The sequence below is a fragment of the Ornithodoros turicata genome, chromosome 4, assembly GCF_037126465.1.
Source record: "Ornithodoros turicata isolate Travis chromosome 4, ASM3712646v1, whole genome shotgun sequence".
Lineage (NCBI taxonomy): Eukaryota > Metazoa > Arthropoda > Arachnida > Ixodida > Argasidae > Ornithodoros > Ornithodoros turicata.
The window spans coordinates 25272392-25294727 of record NC_088204.1 but is presented as its reverse complement, the minus strand read 5'-3'; the positions used below and the strand labels follow the sequence as shown (position 1 = coordinate 25294727).

Below are 22336 nucleotides of genomic sequence, written 5' to 3'. Positions count from 1 at the left end.
TCGGTATTACGTCATAATGATACCACGATTGTCACCTTTTTTCATGTATTGGTATTGTTTTGTGCCTTGGTTTGATTTGTGACAAAGAATCTTACGTAACGGTGGTGTGGCGCGACTTGAATAACGCCTTTGTCTGAGCTGTATCGTCAGCTTGTTACGATAGTAATAATTTGTAGCGTGTCGTGCTATTTGAAGCAGTTTTTAAGGCAGAAGTGGTCTCTCAATACAGGTTTCGTCATGAGGGCTACCCAGTGAATAATCTGTGTAGTGTGATACGGCTGGGTGTACAGGTAAGTATCACGTTCCTCATCCACTGGTTTCTACTTTACAGGAAGGAACAACCTCAGTGCACGCACTGTGGTTAGCCTCTCTCAGTTTTGCATATTTTCTTACATGTTCACATCAGAAACACACCTTACACTTTAGGCTCCTTCACCCAGCAGTATAATAATTAGAGATTATAATTCTGTTTAGAAGAGTTCCCCATATTCTTTTTAGAATAGTTTTTCATCTTTTTAATTTTTAGAAGATACAGGGATTGTAAACCATGTTTTAAACTGCTGTTTTAACATTTGTCCAATGCATTTATTAAACAACATATTCATTTTTAACTGGTTGCACCCAAACCAATGTTCTGATGTATTATTTCCTTTGTTGTCGATGCACCATAAAAATTGGAATAATCATCATCAATGCAGGTTACTTCACAGCTGCCTCGACATACTCAAGAAATGGGTGCAGAACCTGCGTGATGCCCACAAACTTTGATTACCACAGCACCTCCAAAAAAGTATGTGTCACATGGGATTTTTAAACGTATTCACAGTATATATAATACCTTGTATTAACTGTTGTAGATCTAAGCCGTCTCTACAGTACACTCTCAGAAATTAAAACCGTGAGAACCGTGATAATTGTTTCAGTTAATAGGGCATGCACATATATGCTATAAGAAGAAAATTATTTCTTGAGAATGCACTTCTCTGGCTACTGGTGTTGTTTACATCTACTGTTGATCACATTCATTTATCACGTATTATATTCTTATATATACTATTATATTAACACATATTTGATCACATTAAATTCAAAATTCATCATATATAAGAAAATACCAGGAGGGAAGTTGCGATTCATTGCTCATTCTAACCTAAAATTGAGTGCTACAAATTTAGAGAGAGTACCTGTCCATTGTCATTCCTAAAATATATATTGTCATTGTAGCAAGGTCATAAAACAATAAATGTAGTCTTTTGTGACCTCCCTGCACGTTCATTGTATCCTGAAACGCATAAGTGCAAGAAATAAATCTTGAACTTGAATAAACTTGATGTTGTATGAACTTGACATAAAATGTTGAATAGTATAATGAATGATATAAAATATTGAATAAACTTGAACTCGTATATTCTCTTTACTCATCATCAGTGACCTTCTTTACAAAAGCATATAGTGTTAGATTTTTTTTGTTTACGTTTCACAGACGGGGTACACGAGGGCCAAAATGACAAAATCACAACTGTTTCAAGCTCCAAATCGTCCTGCTGCAATTATCCTGTTGCAGACCATACGTGTGTAGTGCAAGAAGGCCCTTGCACATCAAAATGTAAGATGGGAGTCACAGTTAATGCAAAGTGGTTCCTATGAGAGACTTCGATGCTGAACAAAATTGTGCAAACTGCGGAAGGTGCCATAGAAGATATTCAGAAAGCGTGTCTGGTCTCACAACGGTGCTACGACGCTCTCTTTTAGATGACGATGATACTCATTGGAGTTTCAGATGTGCAGCTGCATTTTTTCGAATGTGCTCCACATAACAAGCATGACAAAGTCAGCACTGGATAGCAGGCCCCCGTTCCTAAGCAGCTTTGCTCACGCTGCAGTTGTATTCAGCAAAAGCATGTGAGTACTCCAGGAGGACATTCAGTTTGGCACAACCGCGCCTGCAAATAATCAGAACAAATGAAGGAAGAAACAAACATAGAAGGGCTGTACTTCAAAAAGAGGTAAATCTTGCGTCTCAAGGAGGTGTTACCACTTTTAAGTAACTTCATTGATTAAGCTTACATCACTACCTGATTAACTGTCCTAACGAGCGTGTTCTAATTGCGTGAAGCAATTAGATCACGCTCACAACGTATTTGGGCTGCTTCGGTGTGTCCATATTTGCGAGGCAAAGCACCGCAGTCGCTCACTAAAAGACACTTTCTGCGGCGGTGCTTGATATAAATCATACGAAACCGATACACGGCTAAAACAACGGCTGTGATTCTACAGAACGATCTCTTTCTGCCATGCGAGTATATCCTTTCCCGGACCGTTCTTTATGGAACAATTTTTGTACAGAACGCAGCACGGGATATTACATACATGGTGGTTGTTAACCTCACATCGTTTCTTGTTGAAATATTGGCTGGGAAACGTACTGTAGTACAATCCCCAGCGCTGCACTGCTGTGACGGTCTAGTTTCGGAATGCAAAACATAACGTAATTAAGAATCGAACGGCAGGACACCTGTGAAACACTGTTAGGATGCATCAGTATACTGGCACCTTACAAAATTGTGTGATGACAAGCAACGATCAACGCCTGCAGCGCTATAAATACTCACAATCTCCGTTGCCTCTCATTGTTTTCTATGGGCGCACACTGCGCTTTAGGGCCTCCCAACATGGCGGCCCGAATGCACGCCTCTCCCCCGCGAGCCCCTCTCCCATGCGCCATCCAGCCTTTATAGATAGAGATCAGTGCGTGCAACGAAGAAGGCCGCCACTAGATACCCCACTGTTGCCGTTCCGGATCACTTCAGCGCGCTAAGTTTAGCGGCAGAATGTTTTTGTTGTTTCTGCGAATGAATCTAGTCTTTATATATCCAAATAAAACGCGTATAACAACTTTCTCTGTCGTGTTTCACTTTTTGGTCCCGTTTTTAAACGTGTTGAGCGATCGGAAGGATCTAGTGCACGGCTGCGTGCATCACACAGCGTACCTGTAGCCCGCCATAGTACCTGTCGTACCAGGCGCCGCAGGCGCTGCAGTCGTCCATTTCTCCTTCGGTGACTTGGCCTGGCTTGGACTGTGCTTCAACTGGATCTTTAGCGCGCTACAATCCATGCAAGCCAACGTCTGGTAACAATGGGGTGCTAAGGGCGGCCTCCGGCATTGCACGCATCGGGATAGGAACAAATACATGGGAAAATGGCGACCTTGGGGGACTGTGGCGACTTGTGCGCTTATTTCCCGGCGCCCGGCACACTTCTCCTTCTAGCCACTGTAGTTCCGCGTCGACTGGGACGCACGCGAAGCGAGCAGACGGCACGGCGGCGGCAAAGAAAGACACGTGACATCACTTCTAGCCCATGGCCATGCGCAGCGCAACTGATTTTCCTCTCCCGAAGCCCAAGCGCCCAAGTTTACACTTTACACTGGTTACACGTTGCACAAAGGTGCTCCTTCAAGCTACGCCCAAGGATTTGGTGACAGTATATGTAGGCATACCCTTCTAACGTAAAATGCAGTGTTGTACCCGTTACCGAAATATGGTATCGCGATACCGGTACTCGTTACTTGACTAAAAGTATCGAAATACCGATATCGATACTTCTTTTTTTAAAGTAACTGAATACCGCTACCGTTACTAAAAAGAAGTAACGCGATACTTTGCGCGATAGTTTTGTTTGAAATACGAAGATAATGCAACATGAAATATCGCTTACGTGAACAGTTTTGCTGTAAAAAGACAGCAAATGTTTCATAAGTAGCTTGGACACGTTATACTTGAAAGAACTGATGTTCTGAGGCTGGAACAACATAGAAGGGACAAATTGACGTTATACTTGACTTTTATCAATAGCTGGTTCTCGAAGTCGTCTTTTGCCATCCTTGCAGGACATGGTCTCTCCAACAGCTGACAGAGGCCAGTGTGACCATTACGTTAGTGTCATAACTACACATATCGTCCAATGACCAAGAAATCCTATCCGAAGTTAACAACGCCGCAGTCTATGTTAGCGTGACTCAGTGCGACACGGCAGCTTAGCAGTGGAATCCAAAACGCACTGTCAAAGACTCTTTTGACACTCTGTTCGTTGCCCTGAACTCTTTTGTTGAACACAGCGTGGTTATTTCCACCAGTTTCAAAGAAAAACACTGAACATGTCATTGGTATAATTCCATAATTCCGGTTACAGAGCAAGTGGCGTGTCCACAGGCTTCTTGTCGAGGGCTAGGTGGACCATTGACAATGAATAAGAGTGAGAAATATGGTCGGTGAAGAAAGGATGTGCACTAAAAAGTAGCGGTATAGGTAACGATACAGAGATCGCGTTACCGTAAATTTGTAACGGAAATACTTTTCCAGTACTGATTTAAAAAAGTATCATGATTCGCACTCCTACTGTAACGGCGATACGTACAACGCTGGTAAAACGCATCACTTCGGCCTGTGATTCGCCACGAGCTCTTGCGCGAGCCTACCACAGCGGCTTTGGAGCGCGCAAATTTTAAATATAACGATAACGATTGTATTCTGAAAGTTCAAGATTGGCTCCACGGTGTGCACAAGGCTTGCAGTTTAGTTTAGGGCTACAGCCATGGCAGTGCCTGTTCTCAACAAACTAACGTGTGCACTACAAAGCATGGTCGTAGAACAGACGCAAGCAATGGGCTACGTTTACATTGAGACCAGGGGCGGATCTAGGATTTTCCCGAGGGGGGGGGGGGGCACTGTGGACAAGTGCCACGTGCATGCTGGGATTGGTCCATTGAACCCTATGTTCAAGTCTGGAAGTGAGGGGGTGATCCGGAACCACCCCAGATCCGCGCCTGATTGAGATTTGAGAGCAACATTGGCTGTGGAATATTATGCGGGCGCTATCAACCATGGTGCAATAGGCAGGCATTCGCTACCATAGGCTGCCACATACACGGGCATTCGCAAACGCATGCAACTAGAACCGCATGGAATTGCATAGCCACAGAGGAAAACACATGCCTTATTATGACGTAAACTTTTTTAACATCTGGGTTACACCTATCTAACCGATGCGAAAGTCCGTTTCTTGCCACAATTACTTTTTCCTAGCTATATGCTATGATTTGTACGTCTTCCTACTTGATGGTACATACAGATATTCCCCATTGTTCATCACATCTTCGCCGTCATCCGACAGCACCGGCAAAGCTATCAGCCCAGTGGCTGATGCTGTCGTCTCCTACATGCACATTCTCCTGCGCAAACCTTTGCACCACAGAGAGACGCAGTGCAAGGATATCGGGGGGAACATGTTTAAGGTCAGCACTACTTAAAGAGAATGGGGACGTGCAAGTGTAGTGTGGGAGCAGGCGCGTCTCAACACGAGCGTGGGGCCTAATATAAAAAAAAATTATGAAAGCACACAAAAGAGCAAAAAACTGCATCACGGTCAGAGTTATGTTTGTGCCATAAAACACTGAATCATCAGTGACAAAACAACAAAAGTGCTTAAGCAGTATGACAAAATCTTTACTTGTTCGTTTTACTACAATTTTCTGCACTGTACCAATTTAATACATGTTGATATGAGCACTAAACTGTTGGTTAGAATACTGTGAGGATATCATACTACAAAACTATTTTTCTTCCCTTCTTTCGTGAGAACTCGGAAATAATACCTGATAAGTCAACAGGTTCTGCTATATATCTTTTTGACCGAGAGCATTGCAAGGCTGGTCCGTGGTGTAATGGATTGCACGTTGGACTCGTGCTTTGAGGGAGTTGTCTTTTCCGCTTGACATCGGTAATGTTTGCCATAGCCACGGGGCATGGTAGCAGCTGCACCAGCAGCACATTCCTAGAGCTAGCCCTGTGTGTGAGGCATCCCAAAAAGAATTCGAAAATGTTGCACTCCCTGAACTAGTTGAAGAGGTGCAGACGAAAAGAATGCAGCTATTATAGTGCCTAAGTTGCAGTTCCGTTTGTTTGTGGGCATTACTTTTCCTCATTTTAAGAGGACCGACATTCACAACCGACATTCAACAATGTTTGCCAATGTAGAGCTACGTGTCATTTACAGTGATTTTTTTTTTTTCTTTTCAGACAGTATATATATCGTCCACTACACAAGATGCTTCCGCTCGGAATTATCCAACCATGGGATTTTAGTATAAGTCCCAACGAGCTACTGTTGCGTGTAAACAGTGCTGTTGATGAGTTACGAGCTGAGTACGATAAAGTGGGCAGTTTGAAGACAGAGGAGGCGACGTTTGAGAACGTATTAAATGTAAGTGCTCAATATTATTTTCTCTCCTTCAGCAATGCTTCTGTGCATATATCACTTTGTATATTGCACACTTACCTCTTGTGCTTCCTTTGAAATACCAGGTACTGGCAGATTTAGACCGACGTTCACAGAACGAGGAATACTACTTGACGGTGGCCCAGTATGTTGCCCCAGACAAAGAGCTACGAAAAGAGTGTGCAGAGGCGGAGCAGCTGATCCGAAAGTTTTACGTTGAAACGAGGTAAGTGATGCGATTAATGTGTTTGAGCTCAAGTCCATGGCAACCGCTCTTTCTTGCAAATCCACTAACCCATATGTAAAGCACCGTTTGAAGACTCACCGTTGCTCCTGTACGTTACAGTACGCAAATGCCGCAAGCAGGCTATGTTCTTGCCAGCAAATGTGTCTCTGGATAATAACCAACATGCTGTTACAATCAACAAGAACAGAAAATTTTTTCTTACAGCTACGCATGATGTGGTGGTCGGTGACGATGACGATGATTATTCATGTTTCATTGGCGCAGCGGTACCTATGACCATAATGTGGTGGTCGGTCAAAGCGACCATCACTGAAGGTTGGGAGGAGGTACTAGTGTGACACAATCGGAAACTGTCACACGGGAACGATAATAAATAAGTTTACCAGTGAGTGGTGGATGTAGTGGTGAACGTAGATTAAGTCTGGTTTAAGAAACTGGCAGTGAAGAATAAGCTCGACGTGGCTTGTCAAAGGCTTGAGCAGTAAACAGTCGCCTGGAACCAGGGAAAATGTGCCAGTGCAAGTGGTCAAGTATGTCTGCAGCAAATGTTGTCGTAGATGTTGTTCGATGTTCGCTGCCTGTCTGGTCCAGGGTGGCTCCCATCTGCCTCAGAATATGACTTCTCGAAATTCTGTACATGTTCTTCGGCCTCGATGCACGTAGCACTGGCACTGACACGTGTATCCGCACTGTCCCGTGGCGCCTAACTCGGGACCCTATGTCTAGATGTGAAGGGATCTAACAATAAGTGCCACAAGGAGAACACCTTCAGGAAACTGTAGCTAGCATGAGCGCTCCAAGAGAGGGACAAAGGGGCCCTTCCTCCCCTCCCCTGAGCTCCAAGATCACCTGTCGAAATCACCTGTCGAGGTTCTCATGATAATCTGGATCTAATCCACCACATCCCGCCACTCTATTGTCCAGTATGTATTGGCTACATGCTCCGCCCCCCCCCCCCCCCCCCAAACTCTTTGCGTCCCCCAGAAAACATCCTGGGAACATCGTGGTTGCTGGGTTTGATTCACTCTCATTTGGGGAGGGAAAGTGCTTCATCCTTCAGTTTTATGTGTATCCCAAAGGCCTTCTATAGTTGAGCAAATCTCATGCAGCATCCAGCCTCATCAGCAGCTGGGGAACTCTATGCCGTCCTTTTCTCTCTGCAGCACATCACTGATATTATCCCGCTGGAATGGGCAGTCTTCACTGACTCTTAAATTTGCATTGCACGCTATTGAGAATTCTGTCGTACGAGGTTCATCCGCACCGCTAGTCACAGATGTGTTAATGGCTTACCATCATATGTGTACAAAGCAGGCCACAGGCTGGTTCTCCAGTGGTTTCAACTCATTGTGGGTGTCGTGGGGAATGATCAGGCAGACAGCGCCACAGAAGCATGTATTGGAAGCGGACGAGTATTGCATTGCCGAGAGGAGACGTTCTATTCTTCGACACATCATGACACTACCAACCTTCCGAAACCGCACTCTCCAGGTCTCTTACTCAGTTGGACTCTCGCCCCTTCTCTCTATCAAAATGCTTGGTCCCTGGCGAAATCCAGCCCACCAACACTCTGCCCTCAAGGCCCTTTAACGACACAGTAGGACTTTGACCCTTATTGTTAAGGGGCTCATTGTTTCATTCCCCACATCACCATCAGCGATGAGGCAGAGTATCGCCCCTGGTGATGCCACTCCCCGCTCCTCATCTAAAAGATTGTTGTTGTAACATTTCTTTACTAAATGTCCTCTGCTCATTCTCCTCTTCAAAGGGGGGCACTCTTGTTCACAGCATGCGGCAAGATATATTTGAGAAGTTGAGAGCACTGCAACAAAAAGATGCAACGGTGCTGCCCGCAGAAATGCAGAGGTACTTGAAGAGATTGATCAAGCTTGGTGAAAGGAATGGTATGTCAAGATACATCTGGTTAAATCTGCTTCAAATGTGGCATTACAGTTGTGGAATTTGCATGTGGGAACTAAACTAACCCATTGTGTTTTGTGCCAGGTCTCCACCTACCAAACAACATCCAAGAGCAAGTTAAGAACCTCTCAAATGAAATCAACGACCTGTGCATTCAGTATATGGGCGTACTCAATGAAGAGAGCTCCACCATTGAGTTCACAGAGCAAGAACTTGACGGCATTCCTGAAGACTTTGTGAAAAGTCTTGAATTGGTATGAAACCCCTAATGAAGGGGTTAAAAGAAGTTTAATTTCTTGACCATTAGATCGGTGTATAAATGTTTAAAAAGAAGGTACCTTAACATCATGCATTCTCATGAGGAATAACTATGCTTTGCAATATGCTCTTCTTTCTGAAACTTGTTCAATTTCAGTTAAATAGAGGGTGATGTAGATAAGGGGTCCAGTGTGCTTGTGCTCACTTGTGTGGAAACTTTGCCTCTTCTTTCGTATCTATTGGATTTAATGATAACCCAGGAAATATGTTTCCAGAGGCAACAACTCAATAGTCGGGTAGGCCTTGTGCCATTCTTTGCAATTCTTTGTGCGGAGGGCCAGTGCAAGCTGTCCTTTTTGTCAAAGAAGACAAATGCATAAAGGATGGATTGCACTAAAAACATTGAAATCCAGCTTTTTTTGTACCAATCTAAAGTGATCTGCAACCAATCACCTCATCCATAGGTATGTAAATAGGGAAGACTGGGAAATGTGTTTTGACAGAATGAGAGGAAGCTAGAGATTGACACGTGCTGCCATAGACATATCTATACAATGCACTCGTTATTTGCTTGCTCAACAGACAGCATCGGACGGCTGGTATTCAATGCTTGGAATACATAGCCAGCTGCATAAAATGTCCTTTAGCTGTTTATCCTCTTCACAAGTCATTCCATAAGCATACCGCGAACCAGGTATTCCCCCTGGTTGCAGAAGAGTTCTATTGTCATCAGTAGGCCATGGGAGTTCATACAAAGGTTCCTTATTCTGGATAGTGCACATAACATTATGGAGAGACACCAACCCGCATGATTTAGCTATGTTGAGTCCTCAGTTAGAACAGCGATGGTGAGACTCCATAACTGCGTAACATATTTTTCAGTGAGCTATGCGTCACATTTGTCAGGTTGAATCAAGGAAGCGGAAGCTTACGATGAAACCACCCCACTACATGTCCGTAATGAACAAGGCGAAGCACCCTGAGACGCGCCGCCGCATGGACTTTGCTCGTGGATCCTGGTGATGAATCTTTAAAAAATTTATACACTGTGAAATTTAAAGGGACTATCGCCTCCGTCTTGGTCGATTCCGAAACCACAGACCTGTTTTACTCTGCGTTCATCCCTGATAATAATGACGAAAATCCTACGCGAATTGGTGGTGTTGTTCCTGTGCAGTTTGATATAACACATGGCAAAAGCAGACGACGCATGCTGAGAGTATTCCGGGATTCCCTCTGTGGAAACGTCGCCCGGACAAGGCCAATTAGTGAGCGCCCTTTGGCACGGCCGAGACCAATCAGGGAGCGGCTGGAGGGACTTTGGTAGCCTTGGCGACCGGCCGGCCGACGGCGAGCCGGAATACTAGGGAACGGCATCTGCTCTGTGCTCGGATTGTGGAATGTTGTTTCTGGTTAGCGTAGGACATGTTCGTACAGCCAGGAGCATAACACTGTGTTCCACACAACATAGTCACTCACACTGATAAGCGAAAGTCTGCGTATTTACCGAGGACTTTTCACTTGGTATATTGCAATGTGAACGCCAAGCAGACGACCTCGTAGACAGCCGCCTGCGCTGCGCTCCCGTTGGTATGCCTGACTTACGTCATCATGGTGTTAGCTGCAGGGGGAGTGTGGATCTTTAAAACTGGTTTATTTAATATGTAAGCTGTTTTCGGAAGAGAAACTTTGGCAAGTTGATTGTGAAGCGGTGACGAACATTACCGTATCGGTCTCATACATACGTTCCCGGATGCGATAGTCCCTTTAAAAATGCTATCTGATTTTGAAGCGCATCTCACTGCTTGTCTTTCTCTCCTCCTCATGTGCAGCTGTCTGGAGAACACTCCAACGATAGAAAAGCTGGGCGCTTTAAGACACGAGGTAGTGTCTGGTGAAATTGTTTGCGCTCGCAGCTGTGGGAGGCTTCTCTTTTAAGTCTATGTTTCCTTATGACCAGAAAGCTGTCCTGCTCGGGTATCCCGACAATGTCAGTTTTGTCACGGAAATATCAATGGCCAAATCGAGGGATACCGTCTACAACTTTCTGACTGGCATGGAAGAAAAACTGCAACCTTTGTGGCAAAAGGAAAAGCAAGTTTTTCTTAAACTCAAGGAGGAAGAGGTATGAGTTTCATTGACACGTGTATAATCATCAGAGCTGTCCCGAGGAGAGTTTCCTCCCTAGGCAGTGTAACATGAAGCCCCTCCCTCACGAAAGAAAATTAAACGTTTGTCTGAGCTGCTGAGATTGGACTCGAGCTTCATGTAGTCCAACCAACCTCCCAGGACCCGCCGTTCGGCGCCCTCTCTGGCAAGGGCGCCCGGTGTGGCTGTCCCCTCATCGGGACGGCTCTGATAATCATAAACACTTTTGTGACCCATTTGTATAATATGCAGAAGCAACATTACATTACAAACTCACCCAGCATTGGGAGCAAGGTTGCGGAATGGGATCATCCATTCCATTCCAATTCCATTCCGAGGAATGAAGATTTGTGATAATTCTATTCCTTTCGATTCCTCGGAATGAAGAGGTATAGTCAATTCCCACTCCTGGAATGGCTTGGCAACCACGTTCCATTCTTTTAATTCCACCAATAAAAGAATTAGGACCGGTAACCGTACTAGCTAGCCCAGCAGTGCTATAGAGGAGATTGACATTACCCAGCTCGGAAAAAGCACAAAGACAAGGTTATTTCGCCCTCCTCCTCTCCTCGTCTTCATTGGCATCATCATTACAGGAGTTTTCCACTAAAGTAACTGGTGCAAGTGATGTGGGGTTGCGGGCCTCACACTAGTGAAGCCAAAATCTCCATTTTATTTTTTCTTAAAACCAAGCCATCGCCCTTGACCGTGTGGCACCCAGACCATTACATTCCAATTACATTCCGCCTGCGAAAAAATGCCTAATTCCATTTGCAGGACAGTTTCTGCCATTCCATTCCAATTCCATTCTGGGCTCTGATAAATCTGGAATGATTCCGGAATCATTCCAACCCCAGAGTGGCAACTCCGCAACCCTGATTGGGAGCTTCTGGAAGTACAAACTCATTAAATTGAGACACTACGTTTCAACTTCGTGTGGGTATTGGTGGCCAGAGGTCGGCACTCACTCGTGCTCACTCATTCCCTGCTCAGCTCCCTGTTTGCTCACTCACACTCACCCACTCGGAGCTGAGCTCTTCGTTTGCTCATTCGCGCTCAGCTTGGCTTTTCCATCTCTGGCTGAGCTACCTGGGTGTTCACGCTTGCATGCATGGAGTTGCCTCTGATTCTGGATTGCTGTCTCACCTCGCAGATCTCTAGGTTGTCACGACTGTGAAGATGATTGAGGATAGTTGTGCTCTTGTGATGTGTATTATGTGAGGGTGAGACGAGGTTAGGAGGTGGCAGTGAGGTAAGGTGAAGTAAAGATGAAACCATGTAGGTTGTGACGAAAGGTGTGAGGTGTGAGCATTACTCAAGTTCACTCCTACTCAGCTCCCACAGTTAGCACGAATGAGCATGCTCGTGAGTGAGTTCCGCTCATTCTCATCTCCTCGTTTGCTCACGCGTCTTGTGCTCAGCTCTCCGTATGCTCACTCATGCTCAACTCATTCATCACATTGAGCATGAGTGAGTTTTGCTGAGCTATGCTGGTGGCACCATGCATCAAGAACATGTAAAAAATATTGGTACTGCTGTGAGGCTGTATCCTTCAGAGTATTGAAACCGAAAGGAACAATTATTTTTCGGTTGGCCTGTAGCAGAACGAACCTGATATTGCGGCCGCCATCTTGAAGCTGAACTGCAACTGATCCGATTGAAGAAGTATCGGTTATCGGTTCAAGTAAAGGTTCAGAAACATTGAAGTTGCTTATCTGGGGTTATTCAGCCTTTCAAATACAGTTGAGCCCGTTTATAACGATATTGATGGGAACGCGAAGTCCGATCGTTATATCAGAGTATCGTTAAAAACCAGCTTTCGCGAAATTGCCGCCTGGGATCACGTCAACGAAGTAGATTGGGACAAGTAGAATGCCGGTTTTGCGCCAGTACAAAACCCGTCGGGCACGTGCAACTTCGGGTTGAGCCACAAGTTTTTCTCGTCAAAACGCGTCTTGGAACCGCAGATGGCCATCGTAGCACGCAGCAAACCAGAAAACAAAAAGAGGAAGACTTCAGGGCAAGAGAATGATGTGGAGAGGGAACAACCTCCTCTACTTCTCACGAGTCCCTTCCACCATTTTGAAGTCGCGCGCCTTCCAACGCGCGCATCTAGTCCCCAACACTGATGCGCAGATACATGCGCCGCATTCTCACTTTAACGCTCATGGGGGCTAGGGCTCTTGAAAATGCCAGCGTAATTTGTTTTCAGTGAAAAGGTGCAATCTTGCCCTTTTCACACGTTTTACCGGCCGCCGGGAAAATTCTGATTCCTATACGTGAGCCAACGCTTTTGCGGTGATCGCTATATCACCTCTTGTTTACATGTACTTAAATGGTTGAGCTGACGGGAACCAGCAATTTGATCGTAATACCGGAGTTATCATTATATTGAAGATCGTAATAAACAAGCTCGCCTGTATTTCAATGTTTCTTGGAGCAAACTTTTGTGACATGCTTATGTTGCACATAAGTCTGTTGCACATATACTGTCTGTGATGCACAGTAGCGCAAGTAGCTGTCCGAGCACCCCAAACGAGCATGCGACGAGAGGCTCGTCTTGTGGCTCATGATCCTCAATAAGTTACAGCCACAGCAACCTGGTCTATCACGTGAACTTTGGTAAACTACCACTGCATCTAATGTGAGGATTAAGATAAGATGGGGTCATCTAAATCCTCACACTAAGTTGAGATTAAGTTGAGCTTACAGAAACAGCAGTTTCTCCAGATATCATCGGTGAGAGCACGGTCTCTCAATACTCTCTCTGGTCCGGAAACTCAGGTGAAAAACTCCTTAGGGCGCGCGATGGCGCTCTGGTAGATCGGGGGGCACTCCCCGGCACTGTTCACATTGTCGCTGCCTTAGCGGGCCCACTTTTGTGAAGGTGGCTGGTGGTATTTGAGCGTTTGCTTGGTCATGTATACGGTGTATCATGGTGCATTACAACACACCTCATGTCTGTTGAACAGAGGACTTTGCACAATCGTGGACACTGTCTGTTTTTAATTTATTTAACCATGCATGCCAACAGCCATGGCCTAAAATAGCGGCACATAATATGTACATGCAAACACAACAAAATCTCTTTTTTTTTTTTTTTGTCTTGGCGCATTATGATCGTAGCTACCAATGCGCCAATAAAACACGAATCATCAGTTTTTTTACATAACATATATGTCGGACACAATGTCACCGTCTCCGCAAATTACACACACCAAAAAAAATGCCATGCTGTTTGGCGTGCACATTATGCTGACCTTGTAAACGAGAGATAGGAGAAAGGGAGATAGGAGAACTAGCATTGTAGAGGTCAACATAAAATAAGTCCCGAAATCGGTTACGTCCCAAACATAGGCAGTTAACCTATTAAGGTGCGTGAGGTAAGACGCAATGAGCAGCCGCGTACCAGTTGCTGCACACATGTAAATGCTAAATTTTAATTCATATTTATTTTCATTAATTATTCGTTATTTTTTTATTTCTTTTATTTCGGCCCTTTTATACTCCCAAAAGAAAGACCCTGGGGCTTAATCTGCAGCAACTCAAGATCGAACGTGCGACACACGTTTCTCCTAGCCAGTGATGGAGAAGTGCCAAGTACACAAGTAGTACTTCAATTATATTTCTGAGTACGTTTACTTTACTTTAAGTACATTTCAAATTCCAGTGCTTTCCCATCAAGTACTCACGTACCCAAAGCTGGACTGCACACAAAAAATCACAAAAAGTATAAAAATGCACCCCACTAAAAGCGCTAAAATGACACTAAGAAAACAAAAACTGGTAGCGCAATGTGTGTGTCTTCCTCTTTTTACCATCATTTTACCCCTTTTGCGAGATGCAGAATCAACAGTCCCAATCTGACATTTTACCAGGAAAGCTTATTTGATGAAGAAAATTAATTGTTGAGAGGCGTGAAATGTTTAAAAAGTATCGATGCTTCTGTGCAAAGACACGCACACATTATGACATTGCAACCGGCAGCACGATGGCTTGGTCAATTGTCACTTTAGTTCTCTCAATGCTCTCAATATTGTTTCCTTCTCTGGCAATTAACAATCATTCTATATCACAATGTGTGATCGGATTACATGGTGAAATGAAGTGACAGTCTGAAAAATACATACTTTTCATTTTCACATTTTGCGTTTGCTTAATTTGTCACATATGGATTACGTTGCTCCAGATTACAGTCGTGTAAAAATGAAGAATTCTATTGTGCTTGATCCTTTTTTATTGTTGTTTTTATGCTGCATTTCAAGAAGCAGCAAGGAATGCCAAAGACTGTATAATATCTGTTGGCTTGTGCTCTCCCCCCTGAAATTTCCTAGCCTGCTATACCGAAGATTAATACCGGAACACCACACTAGGGGGGGGGGGGGGGGGGGGTGATCTTGGATCAGTCAGGGTATTTTGGATAATCGCAGCACAGCTGACTGATTGCTTTTGTATGTGTAACAGCAAATTATGTACATGGCGTCGAAATGCAGAACGCACACCCTTGTGTTCAGGGAGTCGAACTTGAAGCTTTCAGTCTCCACACATGGAATTGCCCGTTTCTACTGTTCTCTTTCAACGGGGTCCGATGGAAAACGAAAAATCAGTTTCCCTGTGTCGCAACCAGTTACACAGCATGTCTTACGCATGCTGGTACGCAATTGCGAATCAAGGAAGAGGCAAGGGAACTGTCGATGCTGTCGGATTCACATTCCAGTTGCCGACTGAACACGTGTAGCCCTATGGCTCTGTCGTCTGCTAACAGAGGACGGCGCCCCCCGATCAACACTAGCGCCCCTGCGCGACACCTCCGGACCCTAAGCAAGTCGCTCCATTGTATTCCGCCGGAGTTTCCTAACCAGAGAGAGTAGTGAGAGACCGTGGCGAGAGTGACTAGAAAGGAACAGAAAGAGGCAGAGAAAAACAAATAAAGACGCACAAAAAACATTATCTTTCAATTTTTTAGGATTGCCACTAAAGTAGCAAATTTGAAATTATCCAATGTCAATAAAGTCAGCTTACTGTTTCTCTATCTGTTTTCTATTTCTTTTTCTAAGTTGAAACTGTAAGCAAAGGTAGTACAATGTGTAAATATGAGATAATGTCAGTGCCACCGAACATTGTCAGTCATCTCTGAAGAACTACGTATTCCCCTCGAATTGTTTTTCGCACTTCCTGTACCCGATCTGGAAAGGTAGCTTGTTTATTTCTGTTTGTCAAGTGGAGATTTTCCAGTAATGAATTTTGCGCACACTGTCCGATTCTGCAATAGCTACACTGCTCCTGTTTTTTGTGTTTATGGTATTTTTATTCTGTGGTATTTTAGGATATTTTATGGTAATTACAGTTTTTTCTTGTCTGTGTCACCCTCCATGATGCAACCCTCAATGCGGCCTGCGGTTCAATTTGAGTTTGAGGCCACTGCTCTAGATGATGTTGGTATTTTGCTGCACTCATTTGTGAAGTAGCCCTGTCGACAGATACACAGTCAGATTGACTGACAAGTTTTATTTTGTATATGTATTACCTAGTAATCTATAATTTGGAAAACCATGGAGACTCTGTTCGTGTCGAGCCAAATCTATACGTTCTTTCTGTTACATGCATTTCATTATGTTCAACCCCGAAACTACAAATAAACAGTGAAGAGAAAAATGAAGCTTATTGTTGTTGTTATTGCAGGCATTGGCTAGGCGAGAAGGTTTTCAGAGCGTACATACAGCTTAATCGCATATATGTTATGCAACGAACCAGTTTTGAACGAGTGAATATTTTTGAGAACCGGTTTGAACCCATATATATGTCGCCATGGAGCTGAATCGGAACCAAGCCTTTGTCCGAACCTGAATCATCCGAAAATCTTATCAGCCCGAACAGAAACACTCTGGTCTCCTTTCCTCGCGATTGTTTTTGTATCGTCTTGATACATGACACCATCAGCAGTACTCCATGGCAGCTGCTTGTGCGCTTCAGTTAAAAAAGGATTGAGCCTTCAACAGTGAGTCATTCCTGCAGTTGCAAAATGCTTCAAGGAAGGCCATAGTACATTTTTCTGTCATTATTGATGTCACTGGAGAATGAAACTTTTCACTGTATAAAGTATGTCAAAAAAAGCCTCCTGTCACAAGGCAAGGAAGGGAGGCTGGCTACAGATTTCGTTTTCATAAACAGTGTCAACAACTTGGCATACCATTTGATGGGAAGTTGAACTATTGGGACATCAGATACTATGACAACATGGCCAAGAACTGCATCTACAACGTTGACCACGAAAAGCTGCGGGAATACTTTCCCCTTGATACTGTTCTGACTCGGCTGCTCGAAATATATGAGGTATGTCAATTTTATGTATTTGTGTAAACATCGAGCTCTTGCAGCAAAAGAGAATTTGCAATAAAAAAGCAATCTTTCTTATTAGTAGGTGGCAGTACTCATAGCTATGTTTCCTATGACTTTAAAAGCACCTCTATGGTAATGTACCTTGTGGCTCTAGAGCAGGTTTTCAAGGGTGCCATGGAAAACGTCATGCCCAGTATGTATGCCAGTCAGTCAATATGTTGTAGGTGCGTGCCCCAAGGTGGAAGAAGAGGAAACTGTATGGAAGGAGCCACAGGATAGAATAAAGGTGCCCTACATCCAAGGTGTCATACATTGGCACTGTCGACAGGATTATGTGGACAGAATTTCAAATAAGGGAAGCCTCCACTGGACTGCTAATCATCGGTTGCTCCGCTGAAGGTGAAAACGTCGATTTGACCTTAGATCCTCCACAGGATGAACCACTGATACATTACCTTCTTACGAAGACTGTGGCAAACAACTTAACAGGATTCCTTCAGAAAGAGGTCATTCAGGGTGAATATGAAACGCGACGACTTCCGACGACTGCTACCGCAGGTGCTTGACAATGACGAAGAATCGTCTGCATCTTGTAGTCAAGAGTCTTCCCGACCCCTCGGTACACATTCCATCCTCAGTATTATAGAGCAACAACAAAATCAAATGGCAAGGCAACAGCAACTACTTGCGGAAATGTTGAGCTCATCGTTACTCACTCGGGACAGCCGCTCCGACGTCTTCACACCTGATTGCTTTGATGCTGGTATGCAAAATCCGGACACTTGGATGTCCCTTATTTAAGAGCACGCCTGTCGGCAGAATGCTTGGGCAACTGACGAATCAAAGGTGGAAAACCTGCGACAGTTCCTTGCAGGCACAGCAATTAAGTGGTACGACTTTCACTTTTCCGGTTCCCAAACAGCTTCATGGAGATCCTGGAAGGAGAGTTTCTTGGTGTCGTTCCAGGAAAACTTAGTAGACAGCTGGGATGAAGCCATCAGCTAGCGGTACCATAATGGATCTGCAAGTGAGTATTACTTCGAGAAGCTTCGCCTTCTTCAACGTGCAGAATCCTGTTTGTCGAACAAGAGTGTGGTAGCGCTCGTACTGCACGGCGTCCCATGAGAGGGCCTCTTGAGAACCACTCATGTTAAGGGCTGACCACGACCTTGGTATAGTCAAGAAGCTACATTTGGACGACAGCCGCAGCACACCTGCCGCACTCAACGAGTACCAAACAGCAATGAAGAACATCTTTAACCGTTCCAGATATAAAAGTGAATGACCTCGTCATGGTACGAACGGGTGTCCCAGGGAATCGGCCAAAACTCCTGGCTCCCGTACAGTCGTCCAGAATAGATAGGGAATACTAAAGACCATTGGCTACAACCACCCTAACGGACAGTTCACGCTGGCAACTTTCGGCAATGTTTTTAAATACCATCCCGGTAGGGATGGACTGCCCCCCCCCCCCCCACACACACACACACGCCCCCCCTCCCAGGGCCTATGTAGGCGCCCTCCCCGAGGTGGAAGAGGAGGAAACTGTATGGAAGAGGAGCCCGAGGATAGAGTAAAGTGCCGAACATCCAAGGTGTCGTACATCAGTATGAATGCGTAAACACCTGAATGCACAGTACAAAGCAGCATTATCTGCTGGCCTCCTTCACGTACGTTTTTCTATAGTAGCACAGACACCCTCAGCGTCTGCTTTTGTTGTACTTGGGCCAAGTATTACTCACAGTCAGTACAGAAAAGAATGACGCTGAGGCTGACCTGAATTGAACTTGCATTTTATAATACAGCTTAACTGAGAAATTGTTTGATGTCCTACATCCCTGTAGCAACTTCTTGGATTGGTGTTCGAGCAAGTGCCAGATGTAAAGCTTTGGCATCCTGAGGCGAGTTTGGTGGGTCTGCGTCAAGCCAGGAGCGCTTGTGTTGGTTCATGCGGCGTTTTCTTCTGCAGTACAAGGTCAATGATGCAGCCACAGGAGAACTTATGGGTTACTTCGCTTTGGACATGTTCCCGAGAGAGGGCAAGTACAGCCATTTCTGCAATGCTCCCATGCAGGTACTTGGTCCTGTCTGCTGAAATAATTTGTTATCCAGTTTCCTTTTACAAATTGCATCATCATTGGCCATTTTGTGACTGGTACTGAGCTTGTTCTTTGTTTATTTAAAGCCGGGATGCCTCAAAGCAGATGGTACAAGACAGCTTCCTGTTTACACTCTCATCTGCAATTTCCCTAAGCCGACTGCAGACACGCCCTCTCTGCTTACTCACGAGGATGCAAGTAAACTTGTACATTTTGCCCTGCACATGTTTTTTTTAATATTTGTTAAGTACAGAATATTTTCTTTAAAAAGTTATGATACATAGCACAGATGCCATTGTTGCTCACAGATCATACGTAGAGTGACTTTTTCGAGTTACACCTGATTCCTCCCCGAACTCCAATCACATATCACGTCACTTATCACGTACACTATTTAGTAGCAACATGTTCACATGTTTGATGTAAATGTTAGAAGATAGATAACAGTAGTGTTTTCACAGGTGGAAACCGTCTTTCACGAGTTTGGCCACACGATGCACAGCATTTGCAGCAGAGCTACCTTGGCCATATTTGAGTAAGTTTCTTCTATAAGTTCACGTGGAGTGGTGGAGTTCATGAAGACAAAAATCTGTGCTTCATAAATCGATCATGAACAAGGGAAAACATGGTTAGTGTACAACAAACTATGGTAAAATCTGTGCGGTTCTGACTATGTCTTCAGCCATTTCAAGTGCTTAAGTAAATATGTGTGCACCATAGAGCTACAAGGAGATTATTCATTGTAAGTGAAACATATCCTCCTTGTCCGCAATTGAATTTACATCATTCAAAATCTTGTTACAGCTTTAGCCTTGGTCTGAGCCCTGATTAAAGCCAAAAACTTCTGTCCCATGATTCTGGTTCCACAGTACATACAGCAAAAACAGCATGACTTGACCCAGCATGAAGCTTTCCTTTCCTCTATTGTTGAGTGACCTGTCCTACGACTCACCTGCCTGTGTCACTTTACTGAGATGGCAATTGAGACTGAAATGTTTTCCCTGTTTCCCCTGACACCCCAGAGGCATGAAAACAGAAAACGATTTCATAGAATGTCCCTCACAAATGCTTGAAAACTGGGTCTGGGAAGCAGAACCACTCATGAGGATGTCTGGTCACTATGTCACTGGAAAGCCGTTGCCCCAGGAACTCATTGACCTGCTGCTTGAGTCACGATTGGCAGGTACAGCTTGGTCCTACCTGCGCCAGATCAGCCTTGCCCTTTTGGACTACACTATCCACACACAGCCACGTGTAGATACCCAGAAGGTGCACAAGGAGATCCAAGAGAAGCTCCTACAGTGCCTGCCACAAGAGGGTACAAACATGGCGGCACATTTTGGTCACTTGGCTTGGGGCTACGACGGAAATTACTACAGTTACATGGTAGGTAACTCCGATGATTCAGTAGCTTCGGGTGTTTTGTAAAAGTCCGACTGCTCCGTTGAAGGGAATATAAAGCACGATTGTTCTGTTCTATTTTGCACTAGAAATGCTCGTGGAGCCAGATTGTTATACTTGAGGAGCAAACACAGGTTTCTCACACGACAATTTCAGTGGAATGAGCATATCCTGTGAATGGTGCCATTGGATTACAAAACCGAATACAGTGCTTAACTTGACTCAGTTCTGCAGAATGAGCGTGTTATGGCTATGCAAAGCGGAAGCATTAATGATGCAAATTCCTTTTTTTTTTCTTTGGCTTCCGTAATGTAACCTTTGCAACCATGCCTTCCGCATTCTGTTAGAGTGTCGTCCTCAAACCCGTAGAAACTACATATTTTGGCATTTTATTCCTCGCTGATGAGTGATGATGATTGACGATGATATCGAAAATCCCACACCATTCACTGGCGTCACTTTTCTGCAGTTTGATCATGACCTACTACATTATACATACCACATGTTATAATTGGCAACTCCTATGTAGTGGTAGTTCCCACTGAATTTTTGAACAAAAATTCAAAGACCTTTTTTATTGCAAAGAGTGCCAACTCCTGTGGTTTCAAAACTATCTCCGAGTAAGCAGAATTTGCACTAGCAATTCCATAATAACAAGAAAAGGATGAAAAATCAAGGGCTTTCGAGGACTGGAAACAAATTCCAGGTTTTTCCAGACCTTGAAAATGGCATTTTCAAATTTTGGGGTATTCAATGGTTTCAAGGGCAAGTGGGAACCGTGGGATCAGCTTCAGCGTTCACCTAATCCCCTTTGAATCACAGGCAAAGCCTTGACAAATAACCTACATTTTAAGGGGAATCTCCGACAAAAGTGTAGCCCATTAAACGTGGGGTGGCACTGGGATCTTGCTGCAAAGGTGATTCACTACTTGGCTTGGCTGCAGGACTAGCCACTGTCCCCTTTTGCAGGGGTTGTACGTATTTTCAGTTTCTAATTTCTGGAGAGGTGTACTGTGGCATGGCTATTACTGCCTTCTTTTTAAGTTCCCCTATATTTTGCAATCATTCAGATTCCACCTAATGAAAAGAGGTTTTGAGTTGATGGTGTGCTTCACTGGCAATACCACAGCATGGAACACATTTTTTTTGCCTGTGTTACGATGTTGGGATTTTTTATGAATTGTGCGCTAAAATTTGTTCGACTTTCTTTGTCAGCAAGCATGTTTCCATACAGTTTTCAATTAAGACATGCTTACTGCAATACGCTCTATTACGTAGTGGACTGAGGTGTTCAGCAAGGACCTGTTCAGCTCCCGTTTCAAGAAGGAAGGGATATTTAACAAACAGACGGGCATGGAGTATCGCAAGAAGATTCTCGAGCCGGCAGGATCTAAGGTGCGATGCCCATTGCTACCGCAGTCTTCTCGTTCAATTTCGACATATAACTTCCTCATGTTTTCTTTCCACATTGCAGGATGGCGCAGATATGCTCAGGGACTTTCTTGGGCGAGATCCTAACACCGAAGCGTTCTTGATAAGCAAAGGATTATCTCTCGCTTAAATATGGCTTTCCCCTAAGATGTTTTGTTACTGTGCACAATTTTCTAAATAAAACAGTTCTATAGCTGTCTCACTGCAGGATTGCTAT

At 44.4% G+C, this 22336-nt stretch overlaps 1 protein-coding gene and 1 long non-coding RNA gene across 2 annotated transcripts; one reads left to right on the top strand and one right to left on the bottom strand.

Moving 5' to 3' along the window:
• Positions 1–500: 500 nt before the first annotated feature.
• Positions 501–2743, bottom strand: LOC135392834 (uncharacterized). Its single transcript, XR_010422246.1, has 2 exons — positions 2613–2743; positions 501–1943 (listed from the first exon to the last, which is right to left on the bottom strand). It is a non-coding gene; the product is annotated as an uncharacterized LOC135392834 (long non-coding RNA).
• Positions 2744–3178: 435 nt separating this feature from the next.
• On the top strand, positions 3179–22326 carry LOC135391354 (thimet oligopeptidase-like). The gene is made up of 16 exons (XM_064621602.1): positions 3179–3489; positions 6078–6261; positions 6363–6502; positions 8312–8427; positions 8528–8697; positions 9608–9720; positions 10534–10585; positions 10662–10826; positions 17021–17182; positions 19033–19098; positions 19158–19262; positions 19374–19481; positions 19749–19822; positions 20310–20673; positions 21967–22083; positions 22163–22326. Exons 2-16 carry the CDS (start codon positions 6106–6108, stop codon positions 22247–22249), a joined length of 1995 nt encoding a protein of 664 aa, XP_064477672.1. The 5' UTR covers positions 3179–3489; positions 6078–6105; the 3' UTR covers positions 22250–22326.
• The last annotated feature ends 10 nt before the right edge of the window (positions 22327–22336 follow it).